We start from the raw sequence: 20,523 nt of genomic DNA, 5'->3' as shown, positions 1-20,523 counted from the left end.
TATTTGCTCAGGCCCTCAGTCGACTTTGTCTCAGGTTTATTAACATGGACTATGATACATGTTAGGTTCTGCAGTAAAAGCTGGAGGAAATAGCAAAATGGAATTTACAAAATTGGCTGGGGGCTGGCAGCTCATTCCTAGAATCTTAGCTACTAAAGAAGCTGAGATTTGAGGGTTGTGATTTGAAGCTAGTCTGGGCAGGAAAGTCCATGAGACTCTTATCTCCAGATATCTATCAAAAACACTAGAAGTAGAGTTGTGGCTCAAGTGGTAGAGCATTAGCCTTGAGCTTAAAAGAGGCTCAGGGACAGTGGGGGTAGGCCCTAAGTTCAAGCCCCAGGATCAGTGCGCGCGCGCACGCGCGCACACACACACACACACACACACACACACACACACACACACACACACACACACACACACACACACACACGCTACTAAAACAGAAAAAAAGAAAAGAACAAAAAGCCCATGAGGAGCTAGAAGAAAAAAAAAAATCAAACCTGCACTACCACCTTGCATTAATGTTTCAGTTCAGAATACCTCTGCTTCCTAGGCATTTAAGCACTGTGACCCCAAAGCCCTTTGGGTGCCTGTCAAACCACCAATAGACTCAATTTCTGGAACATAATTTTAACTCTACATTGAAAGACAAAGCCCCACATGCCTCTCTGGCCTGGCTGCTGTAATTTTCATACGTGCAGGGAACAACAAAAGCCAGCTGACCGGGAGAAGGACATGAGACTCTGTTAGGATCAGTCTGACGCTCTAAGACTAGGGAAGCCAAGAGATGCCAGAAATCAAAACACCCAGAGAGGCCATGTCTGTATACTCTCTGCCTGTCTGGTTTAGTTCTGTCACCATCAGCACGTGACAGTCAAGAGAACAAGTGAAAAAAAAAGGTACAAAGGGATTAGCCAAACCTTTCATTTATCACTCTGACCAGCAGCAGGATCCAGAAGGCCAAGCTGGTGGTTTATTAATACTCAGAATCTCACATGACGAGCCCAAAGCAAGATGAAAGAAAACAAAAGCCCTGAGCTCATTCTTGCAGGGCAGTTGGCTGAGCACTGTGACTCATCACTGAGGGGGAGGTAGGGCAAGGGGCAAGAGAAGGCAGGCAGCGCTCAGCCTGCAATCTATCCAAAACCCGTGGTCCATGTGACCACCGGCTCCCGAGGATGTCAGTTTTAATCTCATCTAAAAATGCACCAACCACAGGGACAAGAAAAGTGAAGGGCATGACTGTGCAGTTAAGGGGAAACAAAAAACCCTTTGGACTGGCTGAGATTATTTTCTTTGACTAAGGAGGGGGAGGGGTACAGTAATAAAAATTTGTCAACTGACAGCAGAATGATGTGTCCACTACTCTGTTTCACCCTGTCTCAAAAGAAAGTCTCCCTCCCCAGCCTCTCATTTTAACTGCCAGGCAGCTATGGGACGCTGGGAATAGGAGAGCTAGAATCTCTGGTTGGGTGACCTTTACAGCTGTCATTCATGAGGCAAGAATTTTTGAGAGTGCACTCTATCTTAGCATTGCGGAGGTGACAGGGTTATGACGATAAGGACATATGATCTCTAGACTCATCTAGTCTAGTCATCTATCAACCGCAGCGCCCCGCCCCCTCCTCCTATGCCCCCCTCCCCCTCCCGTGCCTCTGGTACTGGGGCTTGACTCAAGGGACGCACACTCTCCCTTAGCTTTTTTGCTCAAGGTGGGACTCTACATTTGAGTCACATCTCTACTCTGGCTTTTTGCTGGTTAACTGAAGGTAAGAGTCTCACAGGTTTTTCTGCCTGGGCTAGCTTTAAACCTTGATCTTTAGATGTCAACCTTCTGATCAAGATTATATGCGTGAGCCACTAGCACCCAGTTCTATTTCTTCGTTTCTGAGATGGCAATAGCAAGACTACCTATATCATAGGATGGTAACATGATTCAAGTGAGATAAATATATAAAAATCCAACTTTAAATACCAAATATAAGACATTAGTACAATAAGTAACACTTCTTGCAAATTATGGTCTTTTAGGAATTCTTAAAATTCATATCTGGTTGGCAAGTTTCTCCTGTGAAAGGCCAGACACTACATATTGTAAAGTTTTTGGGTCCTCTGGTTTCTGCAGAAATACTCAGCTCTAAAGGGGTAGTGCGAAAGTAGCTGTAAACAACATGTAAATGAGTGTGCATGGATATGTTCCAATAAAACTTTATTTACAAAACAAGCAGATGTGGACCCTGGGCCAACTTCTAGTATATAACATAGAATATAAGATTGAGGGCTGGGCGCTGGTGGCTTACACCTGTAATCCTAGCTACTCAGGAGGCTGAGATCTGAGGATCACAGTTCAAAGCCAGCATGGGCAGGAAAGTCCTTGAGACTCTTATCTCCAGTTAACCACCAGAAAACTGGAAGTGGCACTGTGGCTCAAATGGTACAGTGCTTGCCTTGAGCTGAAGAGCTGAGGGACAGCGCCCAGGCCCAGAGTTCAAGTCCCACAACCGACCAAAAAAAAAAAAAAGCAAAAAGGAAAAAAAAAAAGATTGAGGGTTCCAGAGCCACTGTCTCAGTTTTTCCATGTAGAAACTGCATAATAATAGTTCTTACTTCACAGTTGTTGAGATTAAAAGCCTTCATAAAACCCAATTGTGCCTGGAACTAAGAATATATTTAAGAGTGTTTTCATTGGCTTATATAATAATACAAACCATTGTCAGATAAAATTACTGACAAACAGATAATAGTGAATTAAATAAGACCTCATATTTCAATCGTATGTGTTGTCAACTAAATGCTTTCAGATTTTAATATTCCTTTCTGTTATCTCTATTATATTTGTGACACATCTAATAGTTCCCCATCTGTTGATAAGAGTTAACACTGATACCTTGTATGGCTTGCATACCTGCACTTGGTATGAAGTCTTATTTTGCTAAAAACAATGTGTATTTCCTCTGTCAGCCCAAGGCAGTAGTTTTCCCATGTGACAAATCAGGACACCAAAGTTCAGAGAGGTTAAATAAGTCATGTAAGATAACTAGCAGTAGCAAATGGTAGAGTCAGGACTCTGGACCATACATATATATTCTCTGCTCTTGCTTGCTCTGTGAGGGAGAGCAGAGAATATCTACTTTAACAGTATAAAGACTTCAGTTTGGAAAGGCCAATGGATTTTGCATGAGGGCCAAATTTTACTCAGAAAATGTTACGTACATTCAGGAGGAGGCAATTGCTTTGGGTCAACCATGAGGCCTACTACTATGTCAGGCGATGTCAGGTACCAGCAGGCAGTGAGAGCACAGAATCTGTTCATTTTATTTCTGTGTTAAGCAAGCTATGTGTCCATGGGAGTGGGTTTGTATCTAGCAATTTGTTTACCAAGATGCTGGAGCCAATTGGATTCCTTGTCCTTAGCCACAAGAGAAAGAGCAGAGGAAAATGTCTTGGTTGGAAATGGCTGTTTGTTTTCTGTCAGGCAAAGTTGAGCCTAGGTGCCAGTAATTTGTGGCTGTGTTGAGGAAGAGGCAGGGGGTGAAAGGGAAGAGAGAGGAGGGTTCTGGGAGGCTCCTCCCGAATTCCACAGTGTCACTGCTGTGTGGTCTGCGTGCGGATCTGGTGCAGTAAAAGCGGTTGTGCTACTGGAGAGAGGACGGCGGCTACCACATCCCCCAAACCACATCCTGCCCTTCAGCTTTAGCTCATGCTACTTTTGGAGATGATGAGTTGAAGAACAAGCTAGTTGCAAGCAATGTTGTACAGCAAATCTCTGAACCACTCTGAGATGATCTGTAAAAGATGAACGGGCAGAAGAGAGACTACCTCTTATCTTACTTTACTTAAAAATAGGTTCTTAGCTTGGGAGCTGGTGTCTCATGCCTGTAATCCTAGCTTACTCAGGAGGGTGAGATCTGAGGATTATGGTTTGAAGCCATCTAGAGCATAAAAGGGCATGAGACTCTGATCTCCAATTAACCAGCGAAAAGCAGGACATGGAGATGTGGCTTAAGTGGTATAGTGCCAATCTTGAATGAAAAAGTCGAGTAAAAGCATGAGATCCTGAGTTCAAGACCTAGAGCAGCACATACACAAAGAAATGTTCTATCTAGAAGGGAGATGTGAAATAGTTTATCAAAGTCCCTCTGCTTTGAATGAGGTGCTTTATGATGGTCAAATGACATAGTCAAGGTCAATGGTAGATTGTCTGGACTGTTAGGTTAGTATTCACATGGGATCTGGTGATAGATTGATGCTCTAGGAGTGGCACTGGGGTCTGGGAGGAAATTGCTTATTATGCCATCATATTGCCAATGCTTCCCAGAAGGGCGAGCAGCCTGAGACCTAGAGGGAGGCTAGCAACTGGGCCTTCAGAAGTATCAACAAGAATAGCCCTTTCTCCTGTCTGCTAGTGTAAAAGATCAAAACCACGCTGAAGCGAACTATGAGGCTGTTGGCCAAGCATATCCTGTAGTCCATAGGATATTGTTTATAGAGTATAATTAGTCTCCAAATTCCTCCATCTCCTAGGATGGGGGTGGGGTTGGACAGCTTCTTAGAAAACGTGCCAGAATGACCAAAGGCAGGAGAGTCCCAGCCTCAAGAAGTTCCAGCCTGGTCTCCTGTACTCGGGACCCACGCTGGTGCCACAGGCAGGCCGTGTTTTTTTTGTGACAAGCTTTTGGTTACATTAGGCAGTACCCCTGGGGGCACTGAATGCCATGGATTTCCAAGACCCTTGTTTACTCAATGGATAGCACAGATTACAAACCTGAAACGTTCTGCCCTGACTTTGAGCTTGAACACTGACAGGTTGCAAGAGGAAAAATTTCAGCAACATTAATTAAATCTTCAGGCATGTCAAGATTGGGTAAATATTATTTGCAAGTGAAACATCTAACTGAGGGAGTTAAAATAAAAAGGGCCAAGTTTATACAGATTAATTGTATCCTCAGCCAAGAAAAACTTGCTCTTCATCGTTCATCTAGCCCAATTCCATGTGTGGGGCTTGAACTCAGAACCTGGGCACTGCCCCTTAGCTTTTTTGCCCAAGGCCAACACGCTACCACTCTTCCACTTCTGGCTTTTTGGTGGTTAATTGGAGATGAGAGTCTCACAGCCTTTCCTGCCCAGGCTGGCTTTGAGCTATGATCCTCAGATCTCAGCCTCCTCAATAGCTAAGATTACAGGCGTGAGCCACTGCTATTGGGTGCTCACAGCATTTCAAGTGGATCCTAAGCTCTCTGCTAGTTGGCTGTCACTGTTGTCATAGTGGGCCTCCTCCCTGCTACTCCTGATACCACTAGTTTTAAGATCCTGGTGTCTGAAGCCACTCTCCATCCCAAGAAGGCCATCAAGTGTCAAATCCAAGGTCACTTTGGCCAGGGAACCTGCAGGAAGGGCCAGGCTGCTTGTGGACATCACGGCTCTCTGGGGCTTGGCAACAGCTTCCCCTCAATTTAAGGCCTGGGGTTTAAATTTGAGTCATCAGGCCACATTCAGCTTTTCATTTGCCAAACCACCAGTCAACTTATTTTGGAGAATGGTTTTTCAGGGGTGGTAGGAATGCAGTAACTTGCTGGAAATATTCAAATACAGCTAGAGTGATAGTGTAGAAAACAGTAAGAATGTGCATCACTGGGGGCAGCGGCTCATGCCTGTAATCCTAGTTACTCCATAGGCTGAGATCTGAGGGTCGTGGTTTGAAGCCAGCCTGGGCAGGAAAGTCTCTGAGACTCTTATTGTCAATTAACCACCAATGGAGCTGTGGCCTAAGTGGTAGTGTCCCAGCATTGAGGGATAAAGCTAAGTAAGAATGTGAATTCAAGTCCCAGTACTGGCAAACAAACAAATAATGATGTGTATTAGTCCAGGTTACCTATCATCCTAGCTATCAGGAAGCTGATATAGAGGATTACAATTCAAAGCCAGCCCAGGCAGGAAAGTCCTCAACACTCTATATTAACCACACATACATATACAAAAAAGCCAGAAGTGGAGCTGTGGCTCAAGTGGTAGAGTGTTAGCCTTGAGCATTAAACCTCAGGGACAATGCCCAGACCCTGAATTCAAGCCTCAGTACCTGAAAAAGAAAAAAAAAAAAAAAGGCAGGTTCCATTCTTCATTTCTCCATTCAGCAATAGGATTTAGGGGAGATAGCACAGAACCAGGGGTCAGAGGACCAGTTTTTGGTCCTGTTTTCTCTCTGCATCCCTTCTTAAGCAATCTTGTACAAAGTTCCCTGACCTTCTTTATCTCTAAAATCCACTGATAACATTTACCTATGTGTGGATACTTTTCCCTCCCCCCCCCCCCCCCATCCCGAATCACAAAAGTAGCTATACAGGGATGGAATTAGTTGATAGAATTGTAGTTTAATAACTGATAATATCAGAAGCTTTAGACATTGACTTAATGAAGCAGAGCTTTCCCAAGGTACTCTCTCTGTCTACATCTTCCATGGCTCTATCTGGTTGATCAGATGATGTCACATGAAGTAGACTCACACTCCTTTCAAGTCTGGTCATATTCAAGCAGTCATCATGAAGGCTTATGGGCCTCTTGTGGTAGAATGCTTATCTTCTTCAGTGTCAGTACAGCTGTGAGAAGGGGCCTGTGATCCTCACTTCCATTTCAAGACTCGTTCAGGATCATATATAAGTAGCATATGGTAACACCCTCAGCAGACCCTGAATTCTAAACACACTGCTCCTCTCAGCTAGACTGTTCTCTGAACAGACAGATGCTCTGCCTGGCTCTCTCTATCTCCTTGAATTCTGCCCTTACTAAAGACCATTTAGACCCAACCTTTTCCTGGAAACTTTTCTTGGACATCTTGCCCACAATCATCTGACATTCTGAGACTTTATAGGCTTTATTATATACTGGCACTTTTCAAACACTACGTCATATGTGATGGCTTAGCTAACTTCTTCTTTTTTTTTTTTTTGGTCGGCCATGGGGCTTGAACTCTGGGCCTGGGTGCTGTCCCTTAGCTCTTCAGCTCAAGGCTAGCACTCTACTACTTGAGCCACAGCACCACTTCCGGCTTTTTCAGTTTATGTGGTGCTGAGGAATCGAACCCAGGGCCTCATGCATGCAAGGCAAGCACTCTACCACTGAGCCACCTTCCCAGCCCCTTAGCTAATTTCTTTTAATGTTTAAAATCACCAACTAAATGGTTGCAGGGGTCAGCATTATTTTATTCTGTAAAAGCCCAGATAGAAAATATTTTAGACATCCAATCCCTATTTAGCACAGAAAAAGCCACAGATAATATCTGATGAGTGTACATAGATGTATTTCAATAAAACTTTATGGACACTGAGATTGAAATTGTATATAATTTTCATTAATACTTAATTTTAGTTGGGAGTCAGTGGCTTATGTCTGTAATCCTAGCTACTCAGGAGGCTGCGATCTGAGGATCATGGTTCAAAGCCATCCCAGGAAGGAAAATCCATAAGGCTCTTATCTCTAATTACACCAAAAACCTGGAAGTGGAGCTATGGAAGAAATGTGGCTCAAGTGGTAGAACTCTGGCCTTGCGTGAAAAAGCTCAAGGACAGCACTCAGGCCCTGAGGTCAAGTCCCAGGACCAGCACAAAAAAAAACAAACCCAAAAAGAAATATACTTAATTTGTACAAGTTAGCTTGTAGGTCATATGAAAAAGGTGCTTGGCTATATTGGCCTGAAGACCAGTAGCTTGGTAATTTCTGCTGTAGACTTACAGCTTAAAGAATCCTTTTTATTTTTTTTTTTTTGTTGTTTTTTAATACTGGGAGTTGAACTCAGGGCCTCATGCTCTTGTTTAGTTTTTCCACTCAAGGTTGTCACTCTACTTCAGCCACACATTCATTCCTGGCTTTTTACTGGTAAATGGAAGTAAGAGTCTCTTGACTTGTTTGCACAGGCTGGCTATGAATCTTCCTCCTAAGATCTCAGCTTCCTGAGTAGCTAGGATTATAGGTGTGAGCCACTGGTACCAGGTGAGTCTTATCTATTTTATCCTTTTATTTCTTTCACTGGCTGGTAGCAGAGCCAAATGAAAACAGCACAGATTTTGGAGTGATTTAAGTCTGAATTCAAGGTCTAGTTCCATATATATAATAGCTGGCTCTATGACCTTTTTTTTTCTTTTCTTTTCGCTGCTCTCTCTCTCTCTCTCTCTCTCTCTCGGTCAGTCATAGGGCTTGAACTCTGGGCCTGGGCGCTGTCCCTGTGCTTTTCAGCTCAAGGTGAGCGCTCTACCACTTGAGCCACAGCACCATTTCTGGTTTTCTAGTGATTTATTGGAGATAAGAGTCTCATGGACTTTCCTGCTTTGGCTGGCTTTGAACTGTGATCCTCAGATCTCAGCTTCCTGAGTAGCTAGGATTACAAGCATGAGCCACTGGCACCCAGCTGGGTGCTGTCTCTTGAGCTTTGTTACTCAAGGCTATTGCTCTACCACTTGAGCCATAGTTTCACTTCCTGGCCTTTTGGTGGTTAAGTGGAGATAAGAGTCTCAAGAGATTTTCCTGCCAAGGCTAGGCTTCTAACTGTGATCTTCAGATTTCTGCCTTCGGAGTAGCTAGGAATACATACAGGTGTGAGCTGCTGAAGCCCAGCTCTGTGAACTTTGAAGCCATTTTTAAAAGTTGGTACTTTTCATTTTTTAAAATCCTCATTCCATCTTTTTCCAATAATGCAGTTTTCTCAAGTGACTCAGTGGGGAACAGGGTTGTTTTTGGATGTGTCAATCTTTTCCATCATGGAGCCTCACTGGAGAGATGACAAATATTTGAAACAGGCACAGCCATTCTAAGCACCTTAGAAGTCCCACTGAGAGCAGGCAAGTCTGCCTGACTGTACCTGGCCTCCAAGTTGAAAGTTCCCATTGTAATGACAGGAAAGATGGCTACCTACACTTAAATCCTATTTCTTTCCTGAAAGGTGTTAAAACCAATTTAGAAACCAAATATTATTTTCATACCCATTATCTTTAATCTCCATTTCTAAGTGCTTTGCTATAAGTATGGTCACACTAGTTCTATGGAGGGACAAAAGGATTAACTTGGAGAAAGTGTTCCAACTAGTAGGTTGTGGACTTTAGCTCTGCTGTGGGATGGGATACTCTCTTCCATCACTGAATCCACATGGATGGCAGTACGCGCCCAGGAGTCAGAGCTACATTTAATTCCTTCAGTGGATACTGTTTAGAAATGCCTATTAGAAAATATGACATTCAGGTTCCAAACTCTTTTTTAAGCTTGTTTACAGACTTGAAAATTGATTGGGATCACCTGCCAGATTTTTTTTTTTTTAAAGTATCAATACCTGGTATGTGAGTACCACCTTGTGAATCAAATCACAGTAGGTCTGTTTGTAACACAGAGTCAGGGCCAAGATCCACTTTATCCTCTGGCCTCTCTGTCCCTTCGGATTCAGCAGTTGGCTGCTGTCCCCAGGTACCAGCTTCCAATCCTTTGACTGGCTCAAAACCTGGAAGCCTCTAGTCTTGAGGCAGAAGATACATTATTTTGGCAAGTGATCCTCCTCAAACAGGTAAGTTGCTGCTTCTATATCTTTAAAATTATCTTTACAATGCATAAAATTGTATTTAATTCATTGAGGGGTGGGGAGGAGAGGGAACTGGAGCAATGGACATGGTTAGAAGCCAATTAAAATGACATAAAATCTGTATAAATGTGATGGGAGGTGTAGCTCAAGGGGTAGAGTGCCATGAGCAAAAAAAAATCATATAGAAATCTTTCCGATTTATATCTCAAAAATGTTCAGATACCAAAGATTCTCTGAAACGTGTATGCTGTGTCACATTTTCACATAGCAGTACTGGCTCTCTCTTTGATCACCTTTGAATATCTTCTGTTTGGAAGACAACTGCCAGCGGGAATGTAAGAAAATTTTAAAAAATATGTACTTTGGCTTTAAAAGCTTTAAACTTTCCTCTCCCTCCTCCCCACCCTCAAGTCCTCAAAATTGGTTTAGTTCCCTAGTGGAACCAAGTAATATTGTATCATTAAAGCATCATTAAGTCAAAGTGAAAAATAGGACAATATGTTGGTAAGCTACTTGGCGGAGTTGGTTTAAGGATAAAAAGAATCTATGAGACATATGTTGAGTTCCTAAGAAGAAAAACCTCAATACACAGTGTGCCTATCATTAAAATATTTTAAGTTCCCTATAAAAATAACATATTATTTCTCAAATTACAGAGGCCTCTGACAGCAAAGGGGAAAATGATTGTTCTTTCCAAAACAGAATTATTTTTCCATTATTTGTGAACCTATCAACTTTGAAAGCCTTCAGTAGTTTCCATAACTTTTAAGATTGTGTAAAGGAAAATGCTTAGGATGTATTTTACAGTTAGACTTGATCAGATGTCAGTTTTCTGTTATCTATCTATCTATCTATCTATCGTGATATTCAAAATCCCATGCTTTCTAGCAGGTACTCTACCACTGAGCCATACCTCCAGAACTGCTTTTACTGATTATTTTTGAGATAGGGGCTTACTTCCTACCTGGCTCATGCTAGGACAGTGATCTGCCTATTTAGTTTTCCCATTGTTGCTAGGATGACAGGCACATGTCACTGTACTCTGATTCCCTCCACTGAGATGGAATCTCTTGGATTTTCCTGCCCAGGGCTGCCTTAGCACCCCCAATCTCAGTCTTTTATGTAGTTTGATGACAGGAATATGCCATTGGATCTTCAGGTATGGGTTGAGAAGAGGTCTTGAGAACTTTCTGCCAAGGCTGGCCTTAAACAGTGATCTTTCTGTTCTTAGCCTCCCAACTAACTCAAATTACAGGCATGAGCCACAGGCACCCAGCTAAATCCTTACAATTTTTTAAACATTTTCTTTAAAGTAGAAAAAATGCTCTTATCATTTAAATTGAAAAGCTGTTTTGTGGGGAATGACAGCCAATTTGGTAAATAGGAAACAGTAAGCATTAGTACCTGACTGTGCATAGTGGATTCTAATTTGCAGAATATTCATGAATAATATATTCCCATGTTTCCATATGTTCCCTGTGAGGTTGGGGCCAAACCAAGTCTGTAGGGGACAGAAACAGCTGGAATTTAGTGTCTCCAGGACATTTCACTTTAAATCCTCTGCTCTGTAGAAATTATGAGGCAGTTAAGTGTGGACCCTACGACTGCCCAGGTTTCAAATCTAGATTTTGTTCCTTGTATAGTACTGCCAATTGTTTAAATGGAGGTAATAAAAGTACTTGCATCTCATAGGATTATGGAAAAGGTAGAAAATGAAGAGGCACATAGTTGTGTGAAATAGATTTTTTTCTCCTTTTGCTTGATGTTATTTCTTTTGAAAGGAAAGGTTGATAGGAAGGAAAACCATCTAAAAATGGACTGTTTTGATGATCAGTCTGTAACAAGAAATCAGATCTAAGTGTCTTCCTCTAACACTGAGATGGAAACTATTCGTATTCTTAGCAACAGAAGTTTCCAGATCTACCTGGGCCTGGTTCCAACCAGTTGGACTAGTTTGCAGGCACTAGGACTAGGTGACCTCCTTAAACTGGCAGAGTCATGTCGAATGACACAAACATTTCACCCAAGAAGCGTTCTTCTATTCATTTCTCTTGGGTTGAGGAAGCTTTAGTGTGAGGGTAGACTCATCTGCTCATGTGTCATGGGCTCAGCTCAGGGCTTCCAACCCATTTCTTGCAGGCCTGTTTGTTTATTTATTTATTTACTTATTTAACCAGGTGAGTCTGCCCAGCCAATCTTCATCTGTCCAGATGACAGGTCAATGAGCCAGGCCTCAAGGGGGCTGCAACGTTATAACTCTGGCTGAGCTTATGTGATCATCTGACTCCATGACAGGGCATTCAGAAGCCCAACAAGCCAAAAAAAGAAAATCAAAACCCAATCATGCAACACCCACAGGAGGATAATTTCCTTCTATTTCAGAGACGAAAACCTAAACAGCTGTTCCTTCCTAGGATGAACAACCAACAGAAATGCACGTAGGAACCTGGGGCATGCTGGAGCTAAAAGTCACTCAGCCAGAGAGAATTATTGCCTTGAAAGTCATAGTTAAACTTTTTTCTTTTACTTCCTTCATCATGAATAGTATGCATTAGTGCTCATTACATTTTTTTCTCCAAAATAAGATTTAAAATGGAAAGCAGTTGAACCCCATTAGGCAGTTTAGGCTTTAGGTTGACATGGGTTTTGTGGCTCAGTGGGTGCAGGATTGGAAAGGTGCTTTGAAGTTCAGCTTTGTGGCCTACACTTTGGGTCACAACTGAGTCAGCTGAAGCAGGACAGCAAGGAAGGCAGTAAGTATACTCAGAGGTTCAGAAGGATATGAAATACAATATAAGCCAAAGTAGAATAGGGCTTGCGCCCTGCAGGACATTGTCTTACTGATTTTTACCTAAGGGGACTGGTTCACCAGTTGATGAACTCACTGAGAAATCATGATGGTCTCTGTCTGCCTAGGAAGTCTGTTTTCTGTTTGCCTCAAAACTCTCAGGATCTTAAAAAGTTGTGCTTTTTCTTTCTTATTTTTTTTTTTGAGGGGGGAGAATAGGCCAGTCTAAACAGGCAATCCAGCTTGAAAGGTTGGATAAGCAGTAGGTTCTTGAGACTTACCCGTACTACATAGTTGAACCTTCTGGAATCCAGAATGGCAGTGGAGAAGTCCAATCTGTTGAAAGCTTCCCCCAAAGTACAATATCCATGGCGCTAGACGGGAGACAGAAGCATGGAAGTTATTCCTTCCAAGTGAAGGTCATTCTCTAGAACAATCCAACTGAACCAGTGGATGGGCTTGATGCTTCTCTTAGGGGGTCCAGGCATTGACTGAGATCCTGGACGCCATTGAGAAGGGCAGAAAAGTGAGCAGCTGTTTTAGTGTGGGACTAATATGTGGAACACCGATTTTCTGTCTGGTACTAGCTGGGGTCTTTTGGGAAAACATTTCCAGAAGTGAGATAGATGGTGTATGAGATTTTGATGATTGGTAGCAGCTGTAACATACTCCTGGGAGGAGGAGATATGCTTGCCTCTCACTGATGATATTTAAAAAATTAGATTTCTCTTATCTTTTAGTAGTTGTACAAAGGAGTTACCATTCAACAAATCAGTTTGTAACTATAATGCATCTTGCTCATATCACCCCTTTTGTCATTATCTCTCATCCTTCCCAACCCAAGCCCTCCCTTCATTGGATATACATTGAATACCAATAGCCCCCTTTTTTTTTTTTGGTTAGTTCTGGGGCTTGAACTCAGGGCCTGGGTGCTGTCCCTGAGCTTTTGCACTCAAGGCTAGCACTCTACCACTTTGAGCCACAGCTCCATTTCCAGTTTTCTGGTGGTTAAATTGGAGAAAAGAGTCTCATAGAATTTCCTGCCCCAGCTGGCTTTGAACCATGATCCTCAGATCTCAGCCTCCTGAGTAGCTAGGATTACTGGTCCGAGCCACCAGTGCCTGGCCTGATGGCATTTTTAAAAAACTTTATTAGCCAGGTACTGTTGGCTTACACCTGTAATCATAACTACACAAATGTCTGAGATTTGGGGAATTGCAGTTCAAAATCAGCTCAGGCAGGAAAAGTCCAGGCCTATCTCCAATTAACCACCAAATATCTGAAAGTGGAATTGTAGCTCAAGTGGCTGAGCATTATCCCTGGAACAAAAATACTAAGGGACAGCACCCAGGTCTTAAGTTCAAGCCCCAGTTTCAGCACAAAAGAAACAAAGGAACAAAGAGGGGAAGAAAGAAAAAGAAAAAAGGAGAAAGAAAGGCTTCATGAGGTAGCAAAAGAAGTCTTGATGCTTTACCTTTACACATGAAATTAGTCCCCTAATTATTCCCCTGGAATTATGGCTTCAACTTCTAGCTGCTCTTCTAGGTGGTCTTGCTTTTCTAATCATTGAACTCTCTATCTCAAATCACAGAGGGAGGTAACTAGATGTTCCACCCAAGATTATAGAAAGTGACAGTGGTAGAAATCCTGGCATTTTAGCATATTCCTTTGTATCCTAGGTATCTGAACAAAAGCCCTATACTGGGAAAATAAACATAATGGGGGTTATATCAAATGACACCAAGTATAGTTATTATAAGGTCTTGTGCCCTCTATATCACAGGAGCAGACACTTAAAAACTTTTAGATTTAGTGATTGGCCTTTCCAGGGCTAAACATTAACCAAGCTTAAGTCTGAAGAGATCTTAGCACAAAAGGGAGACAGTGCCTAAATAAAAATCCAAGGCTTCATAATAATACAGGTATGATTGCCATATTAATCGTGATAAGAATTTTTATTTTTGTGCCAGTCCTGGGGCTTGAACTCAGGGCTTAGGGCTCTGTCTTTGATCTTTTGCTCAAAGCTATCCCTCTACCACTTGAGGCATGTATCCACTTCCAGCTTTTTGCTGGTTCATTGGAAATAAGAGTCTTAAAGACTTTCTTGCCTGGGCTGTCAGCAGCGCTCAGATCGCAGGCCCCTGAATAGCTAGGATTACCACTGGTGCCTGGTTGAATAAAGCACTTTTATGAATATTCTATCACTAGATGACTGAGGAGTTCAAGTGGCTTTTTTACTTCTTTCTTTCTTTGTAGCCCCTAAACTCTGATGATTGACTAGGCATAGGATGCTAGCTGCTAGCCATCCTGCTTCCCAGCACTCAAGGCAGCCAGGATTGGAAGTAACATCATTGCTCAATTCCCTCTCTTCTACCCTCCCTCCCCCTCCATGCCTTTAGGGAGGAATAAGGTGTTTTTTTTTTTTTTTTGTGTGTCGGTTGTGGGGCTTGAACTCTGGGCCTGGGCGCTTTCCCTGTGCTCTTCAGTTCAAGGTGAGCCCTCTACCGTTTGAACCACAGCACCACTTCTGGTTTTCTAGTGATTTATTGGAGATAAGAATCTCATGGAGCCAGGCGCTGGTGGCTCATGCCTGTAATCCTAGCTACTCAGGAGGCTGAGATCTGAGGATCGCGGTTCAAAGCCAGCCCGGGCAAGAAAGACCGTGAGACTCCTATCTCCAATAAACCACCAGAAAATCGGAAGTGGCGCTGTAGCTCAAGTGGTAGAGCGCTCGCCGTGAGCTGAAGAGCTGAGGAACAGCGCCCAGGCCCAGAGTTCAAGCCCCACGACCGACAAAAAAAAAAAAAAAAAACTCATGGAGTTTCCTACCCTGGCTGGCTTTGAACTGTGATCCTCAGATCTCAGCCTCCTGAGTAGCTAGGATTATAGGCGTGAACCACCCATGCCCATCTAGGGAAGAATAAGTTTAAGCAGAATGGTTTAATTAATGGATGAGTACTCACCTCTTTTGTACTTCCTTTATGAACATAGATCCATTTTTCTTGGTGGAAATCTACAGACACCCAAAACAAAAAAAAAATGATACACATCTTAATAAATTATAACATGCCTAGATTTTAAACATGACTCTTTCACTTGTACAAAGTTAAGGAAAGTGTTTACTACTTATTTTTTAAATTCAAAATTGGGTCTTTAAATTTAAAACGGAACCCAAGCTGGCCTCCATTAGAAGTCCACCAGCTTCAGTCTCTTGTAGTCATGCACAGCCACTTCCAGCTAAAGAGTTTTGACCAAAGTGAAAAGATTCTACTGACAAATCTAGGAGGATGGAAATACTTAATTTCTTCCTTCCTTCCTTTCTCTCCCTTCATCTCTTTCTTCCTTCCCTTTCTTTTTCCTTTCTCTCTCTCTTTCCCTCTCCCTTTTCCTCTTTTTCCCTGACCCCACCTCCCTTCCTCCCTGGGTCCCTCTCTCCCTCCCCCTCTTCCCCCCTCCTGCTAGTGGCAATTGAACCAGGGCTTTATACTTCTTATTCTAGCACTTTACCATTTGAGCCATGATCTCATGTTCCAATGCCTAATTTCTGTAATGTATAAATACTGGAGCTATAACTTGCATTGTTTGAAGCATTCTGAATTTTTGACTTAGTATATAAAAATTCAAATTAAAAAATCTAATATTGAATGTGGTATCTTTGTTTTAAGTGCCATACTTAAAATTTATCCAAGGCCATAAAAAGTAGAGATAAAACTAATAACATGAGAAAACCATGCAGTTTAATTAGATTAAACTAATCTTTATTACATTCTTAAGAATGGCACTTTAGGTCCTCTTCTAATACTTACAGCAAACATCTAGACATGTTAATAATATTTCTATAAGGAAAGAGGAACAAAATGGTTTCCAGTCTCTAAACACTGTTCTAAATAAAAACACATGGTGGGATCAAATCAGCTGACTATATCACTGTATAATGACTATATTACCTATGTCCAATCCAAGGAACAAATAGTAAAAAAGCACCCCAATAAGCAAATGGCTTATGAACAAGACTGTCAATAACTCATCAATCTTGCTTGTAAAATACACAGCTTTCTGGGTGTAAACATCACAGTATCAACTGGGTGCCAGTGGCTCACACCTGTAATCCTAACTACTCAAGTATCTGAAATCTAAGGATTGAGGTTCAAATCCAGCCCAGGCAGGAAAGTCTGTGAGACTCTCATCTCCAATTAACCACTAAAAAGCTGGACAGTGAGCTGTGGCTCAAGGAGTAGAGTATCAGACTTAAGCGAAAAAAACTTAAGAGTTGCACCTAGGCTCCAAATTCAAGACCCAGTACTCATATAAAAAAAAAATCCCAGTATTTCTGCAAGTGACAGAGTAAACACTAAAGCAGCAAGTATGATTTTTTTAAAAAGAAGAACCAATAATAATGATCTTCAAATAGCTTCTCAAGTTCAAGGGTAATGGCTTACATTGAGTTTTGGTTTTGCTATTCTGTATGTCCTTCTTTCTCTTCTTGGCAGCAACATCATAGTTGAGGCTGTTGAAGAGGTTCTCCTTGTTATATACCTCCTTGTTGCAGTAACTATAATAACATAAAACACAGGGTGAGTTGGAACTCTACTATTTAATATGGGCTGTTTCTATAAATAACTTACTAGGTTATAAAACACACAAACAAATACACTTCCCAAACATAAAAAAATCCCAATAAATAATCTCTCAAAAACAAGTCCAGATTGGCACAGACTGATCTCGTTTAGGATGAAATATTAGGGGTGGAGGCTCCTACCTCTTTGAATTCCTTAACAGGGTCTGCCATTGTAGTTTGATAACTAGCGATAGTCTTTGTCTAAGAGAAATACAGGGCACTACTGGGTCACTTTTAACTGGTGTTAAGTCGGAGGGGCCGATTCCTGCTGTCACTGTACCACACCATGCCTTCATTCTCCAGAAGCATCCAATCGAAGCTCCCCTTCCTCGCCTTTCTCCTTCTCTAATAGCTCTATTGAGAAATAACTCACTCATTTAAAGTTTACCAAACAAGCAAAAAAAAAAAATCATCAGGACTCTAGACATTCACACACAGTGAAACCAAAGAAGGATATTCTTAGGAGAGGAACACAAAGGCACAATGCCTATGTACGGCTGATCATATACAATAATATTTATTGAAATGAACTCCAGGAAATGAAAACAAGAGGTTTTTTTTCTTTGTTGTTGTTTTTGCTTTCTTTTTTTCTGTCTTTTTGTTTATCTGCCTTTGGGAGGGTAAGAAGTGGGCACAGACATGGAAGGATAACAGGCGAACAAATGCAGCAGTGGTACTCACTGCTATTCTATACTGTCCTACTTGCCTATACTATTCTTCTATTTTACTGTTCTATTCTACTACACTGTTGAAAATGAATTATACAACTAGTGGGTGGGAATAGGAGGAAAAAACTGGGGGTGAGGGAAGGGTGACATTGTCCATAAAGAAGGGTAATCATTACCTGATTTATGTAAATGTAACCCCTCTGTAGTCACCTTTATAATAACAATAAAAAAGCAAAAAAAAATCATGTCTTTAAAACATGAGCATAGCTGGGCATGGTAGTATCTATCTGTAATCTCAGCACTTGGGAAGCTAAGACAAGATGACCTGAAGTTTAGGGTTAGCCTGGACTACTCAGCATATTTCAGGGTAGACTGAGTTAATAGCATAATTCGGTTTCAAAAGACAAAACACTGAAATGAAACAAACAAACAAAAAAAACCAAAAGAAATTTCCACATTCTACAGATGCTTCATATATACTACTAGCTGTTTAGGTTCAAAACCTTGGGTCTTGATTAAAACAAAGGAAATTAATAATTTATAGATTTAGAAGGGATCAAAACATTGAGTGAACCTGTCCAATATACAGGTCATTAAGGATGGACAGATTCAGTCTGAGCCAGGCACATATTTCCCCCAGCAGGTGCAGGAATCATGGGAGTGAAAGGCTGGCCTCTCCCCTCTTGGCTCAAGTGTTTTATGTATCTAGAGATGGAATATGAAGGGTTGACCCCACCTTATTATCCCGTATAGGATATATAGACACCAGGCTAAACCCCAGGTCGGCCTGCTTGACGTGCAGGTGAGGCAATCTGACCTAAGCTGTCAACATTCCATTGTGGGCCCAACCAAAAAGCCCCCCCACCTCCCTAGACCTAATGGCTTTTTGATTAACCTCTGCCTCCTTGCTCAGACCTCCATGTAAGCCCGACCCCAAATCCACCCCTTTGTAAGCCTCCATCCCCACAGGAAGGTTGTGCCCCTTGCTGGCAATGAAGAGTCCTAGCCTGTTGAGAATCTAGTGTCCAGTCTATTCCGTTTTCCTTTCTCTTGCATTTTCCTATCAGGGAGGGAGACCCGATGAATGCTATTCTTCCAGACATTGTGTTTTTCAAAGTAAGCTGAAGAGTTTCACAAAAGGGCTGCAAGAAAAATATTGAAGTTTCACACGAAGAGAGAGTCCCTACCTCTCTCAACCCACCTGAGTCATGCAAAGCAGCATGGGCTGTAACAAGTAGCAGAATACAAATTGAGTGTGCTGAATTTAAAGTGTGACTTGACTTCTACCTTTTCTAGATTTTCATTTGTGGGTTAGTAGAAGGTACACCTGTACGCTCCTCCATGCCCTGTGTAAACGGCAGAAGCCTACAGGGCTTGCAACCATTTCTTGTAAGCATCCTTTTGTTATACAAGTCTTTCCAATTAGTCTACTAAGTATGATACTGAAGCAAGACTCGGTCAATAATATAGTCAGTGCTGCTTTTTTGGACTCATGGGGGAAAAGCTTGATGGATCATCAATCACTTGTTAATCTTCCTTCTTAAAGCCATCCTGAATACCACTTATCAAGTTTCCTAAGATCTTTAGCCTTCTCCTTTTCTTTCAGGGAAATCGGTTATTTTTAGATTACAGATAGGGTATTACAGAACTGTCCTCTCAGAGGCATGTTCTGAATCAAGCCAAGGGTGAATGTTTTGGGCAGGCTTTGTGTAACTTATAAGCATGTGTTTGTCTAGTTGCATGGCTGTAAGAGTTACCAAGTCACTGGTGAGTTGATCATCTGACCCAATGTCAGCACTGCAGCATGGGGCAGAACTAAGAACAGAACCCCAAGGTTAACTTACAATGTTTCAATCAAAGCTTGGGAAAAGAGTAAAAGATGGATGATCACGTGAGTAGTCTGGACCAAGGCTTTACACAGTAAAGCTAGGACACGTGGTATGTAAAAATACCACAGAAAGGCTTGTTTTTAAAGAAAACACTCCCTCCCATACAAATAGCAAAACCTACAATATAAATTCCACATAGGGAGGGAGCCATCACACAAAGGCATTCATTCTCAATTGCGCATCGAAGGATTCTCAGGAACTTCTCAGATCCTGGGCCACAGTTGGTGCCCATTCTTTAGAAATTTCAAATATTTATATTTCATCATATTCTCTTCTAATGAAAGCATTCTTCAAGGGAATTTGAGTGCCTGCTTTTAACACTGAAGCCATAATAACCTGCCTAAGGCTGAGTGACTCATTTCAAAAGCCAGTTTAAGACGAACTTTACGTAACTGATGATGCTCTCTCTTCCTAGAGAATGTAGAAAAGTCTGAACTGAAGGTAAACTATATTATATCTCATTTGGTATTTGGTTTTGAATTCCAAAGGTAGGGACTGGAAGGAAGGGCTGTGGGGTTTGTGTTGTCTGCTGATGTTTTCTTTTAAGCTATAATATATTCAGAGGCTATTTTGAGAACTCAATTATGTCCTCTTCAAGGAAATGCAAAACCAATGGAAAACTACAATTGAATTTTTTTTTAACAAGACAAACCACCACTGTTTGGGGATTGCAGCATTTAATTTTTTTAAAAATAAGCATAACCATCTCAAGAAGGCTGCTTTCTTTGCTAAACTCAATAATAGCCAGCAAGTTGCATTATGTAGTCAGTTCTTACTAATCTTGATTTTTTTTTTGGTCGGTTTTGGGGCCTGAACTCTGGGCCTGGGCGCTGTCCCTCAGCTCTTCAGCTCAAGGCTAGTGCTTTACCACTTGAGCCACAGTGCCACTTCAGGTTTTTTCTGCTTATGTGGTGCTGAGGAATCAAACCCAGGGCCTTATGCATGCAAGGCAAGCACTCTACCACTGAACCACCTTCCCAGCCCTAATCTTGATTTTTATA

At 41.8% G+C, this 20,523-nt stretch overlaps 1 protein-coding gene across 1 annotated transcript in view; it reads right to left on the bottom strand.

Annotated features, from left to right (window-relative positions):
* The window catches only part of Fbxo32 (F-box protein 32), a 37,729-nt gene that overhangs the window by 13,556 nt on the left and 3,650 nt on the right, over positions 1-20,523 (bottom strand). Inside the window, exons 2-4 of the mRNA XM_042673065.1 lie at positions 16,787-16,899; positions 15,311-15,360; positions 12,629-12,721 (exon numbers count right to left, since the gene is read on the bottom strand). Coding sequence (XP_042528999.1) covers positions 12,629-12,721; positions 15,311-15,360; positions 16,787-16,899 — 256 coding nt within the window. The remainder of the gene's footprint in view (positions 1-12,628; positions 12,722-15,310; positions 15,361-16,786; positions 16,900-20,523) is intronic.

Source organism: Dipodomys spectabilis, unplaced genomic scaffold (assembly GCF_019054845.1).
Source record: "Dipodomys spectabilis isolate Male_0828 unplaced genomic scaffold, ASM1905484v1 ptg000783l, whole genome shotgun sequence".
NCBI lineage: Eukaryota > Metazoa > Chordata > Mammalia > Rodentia > Heteromyidae > Dipodomys > Dipodomys spectabilis.
Note: the sequence above shows the minus strand (reverse complement) of the source record. Positions and strands in the feature narration are given on the sequence as shown.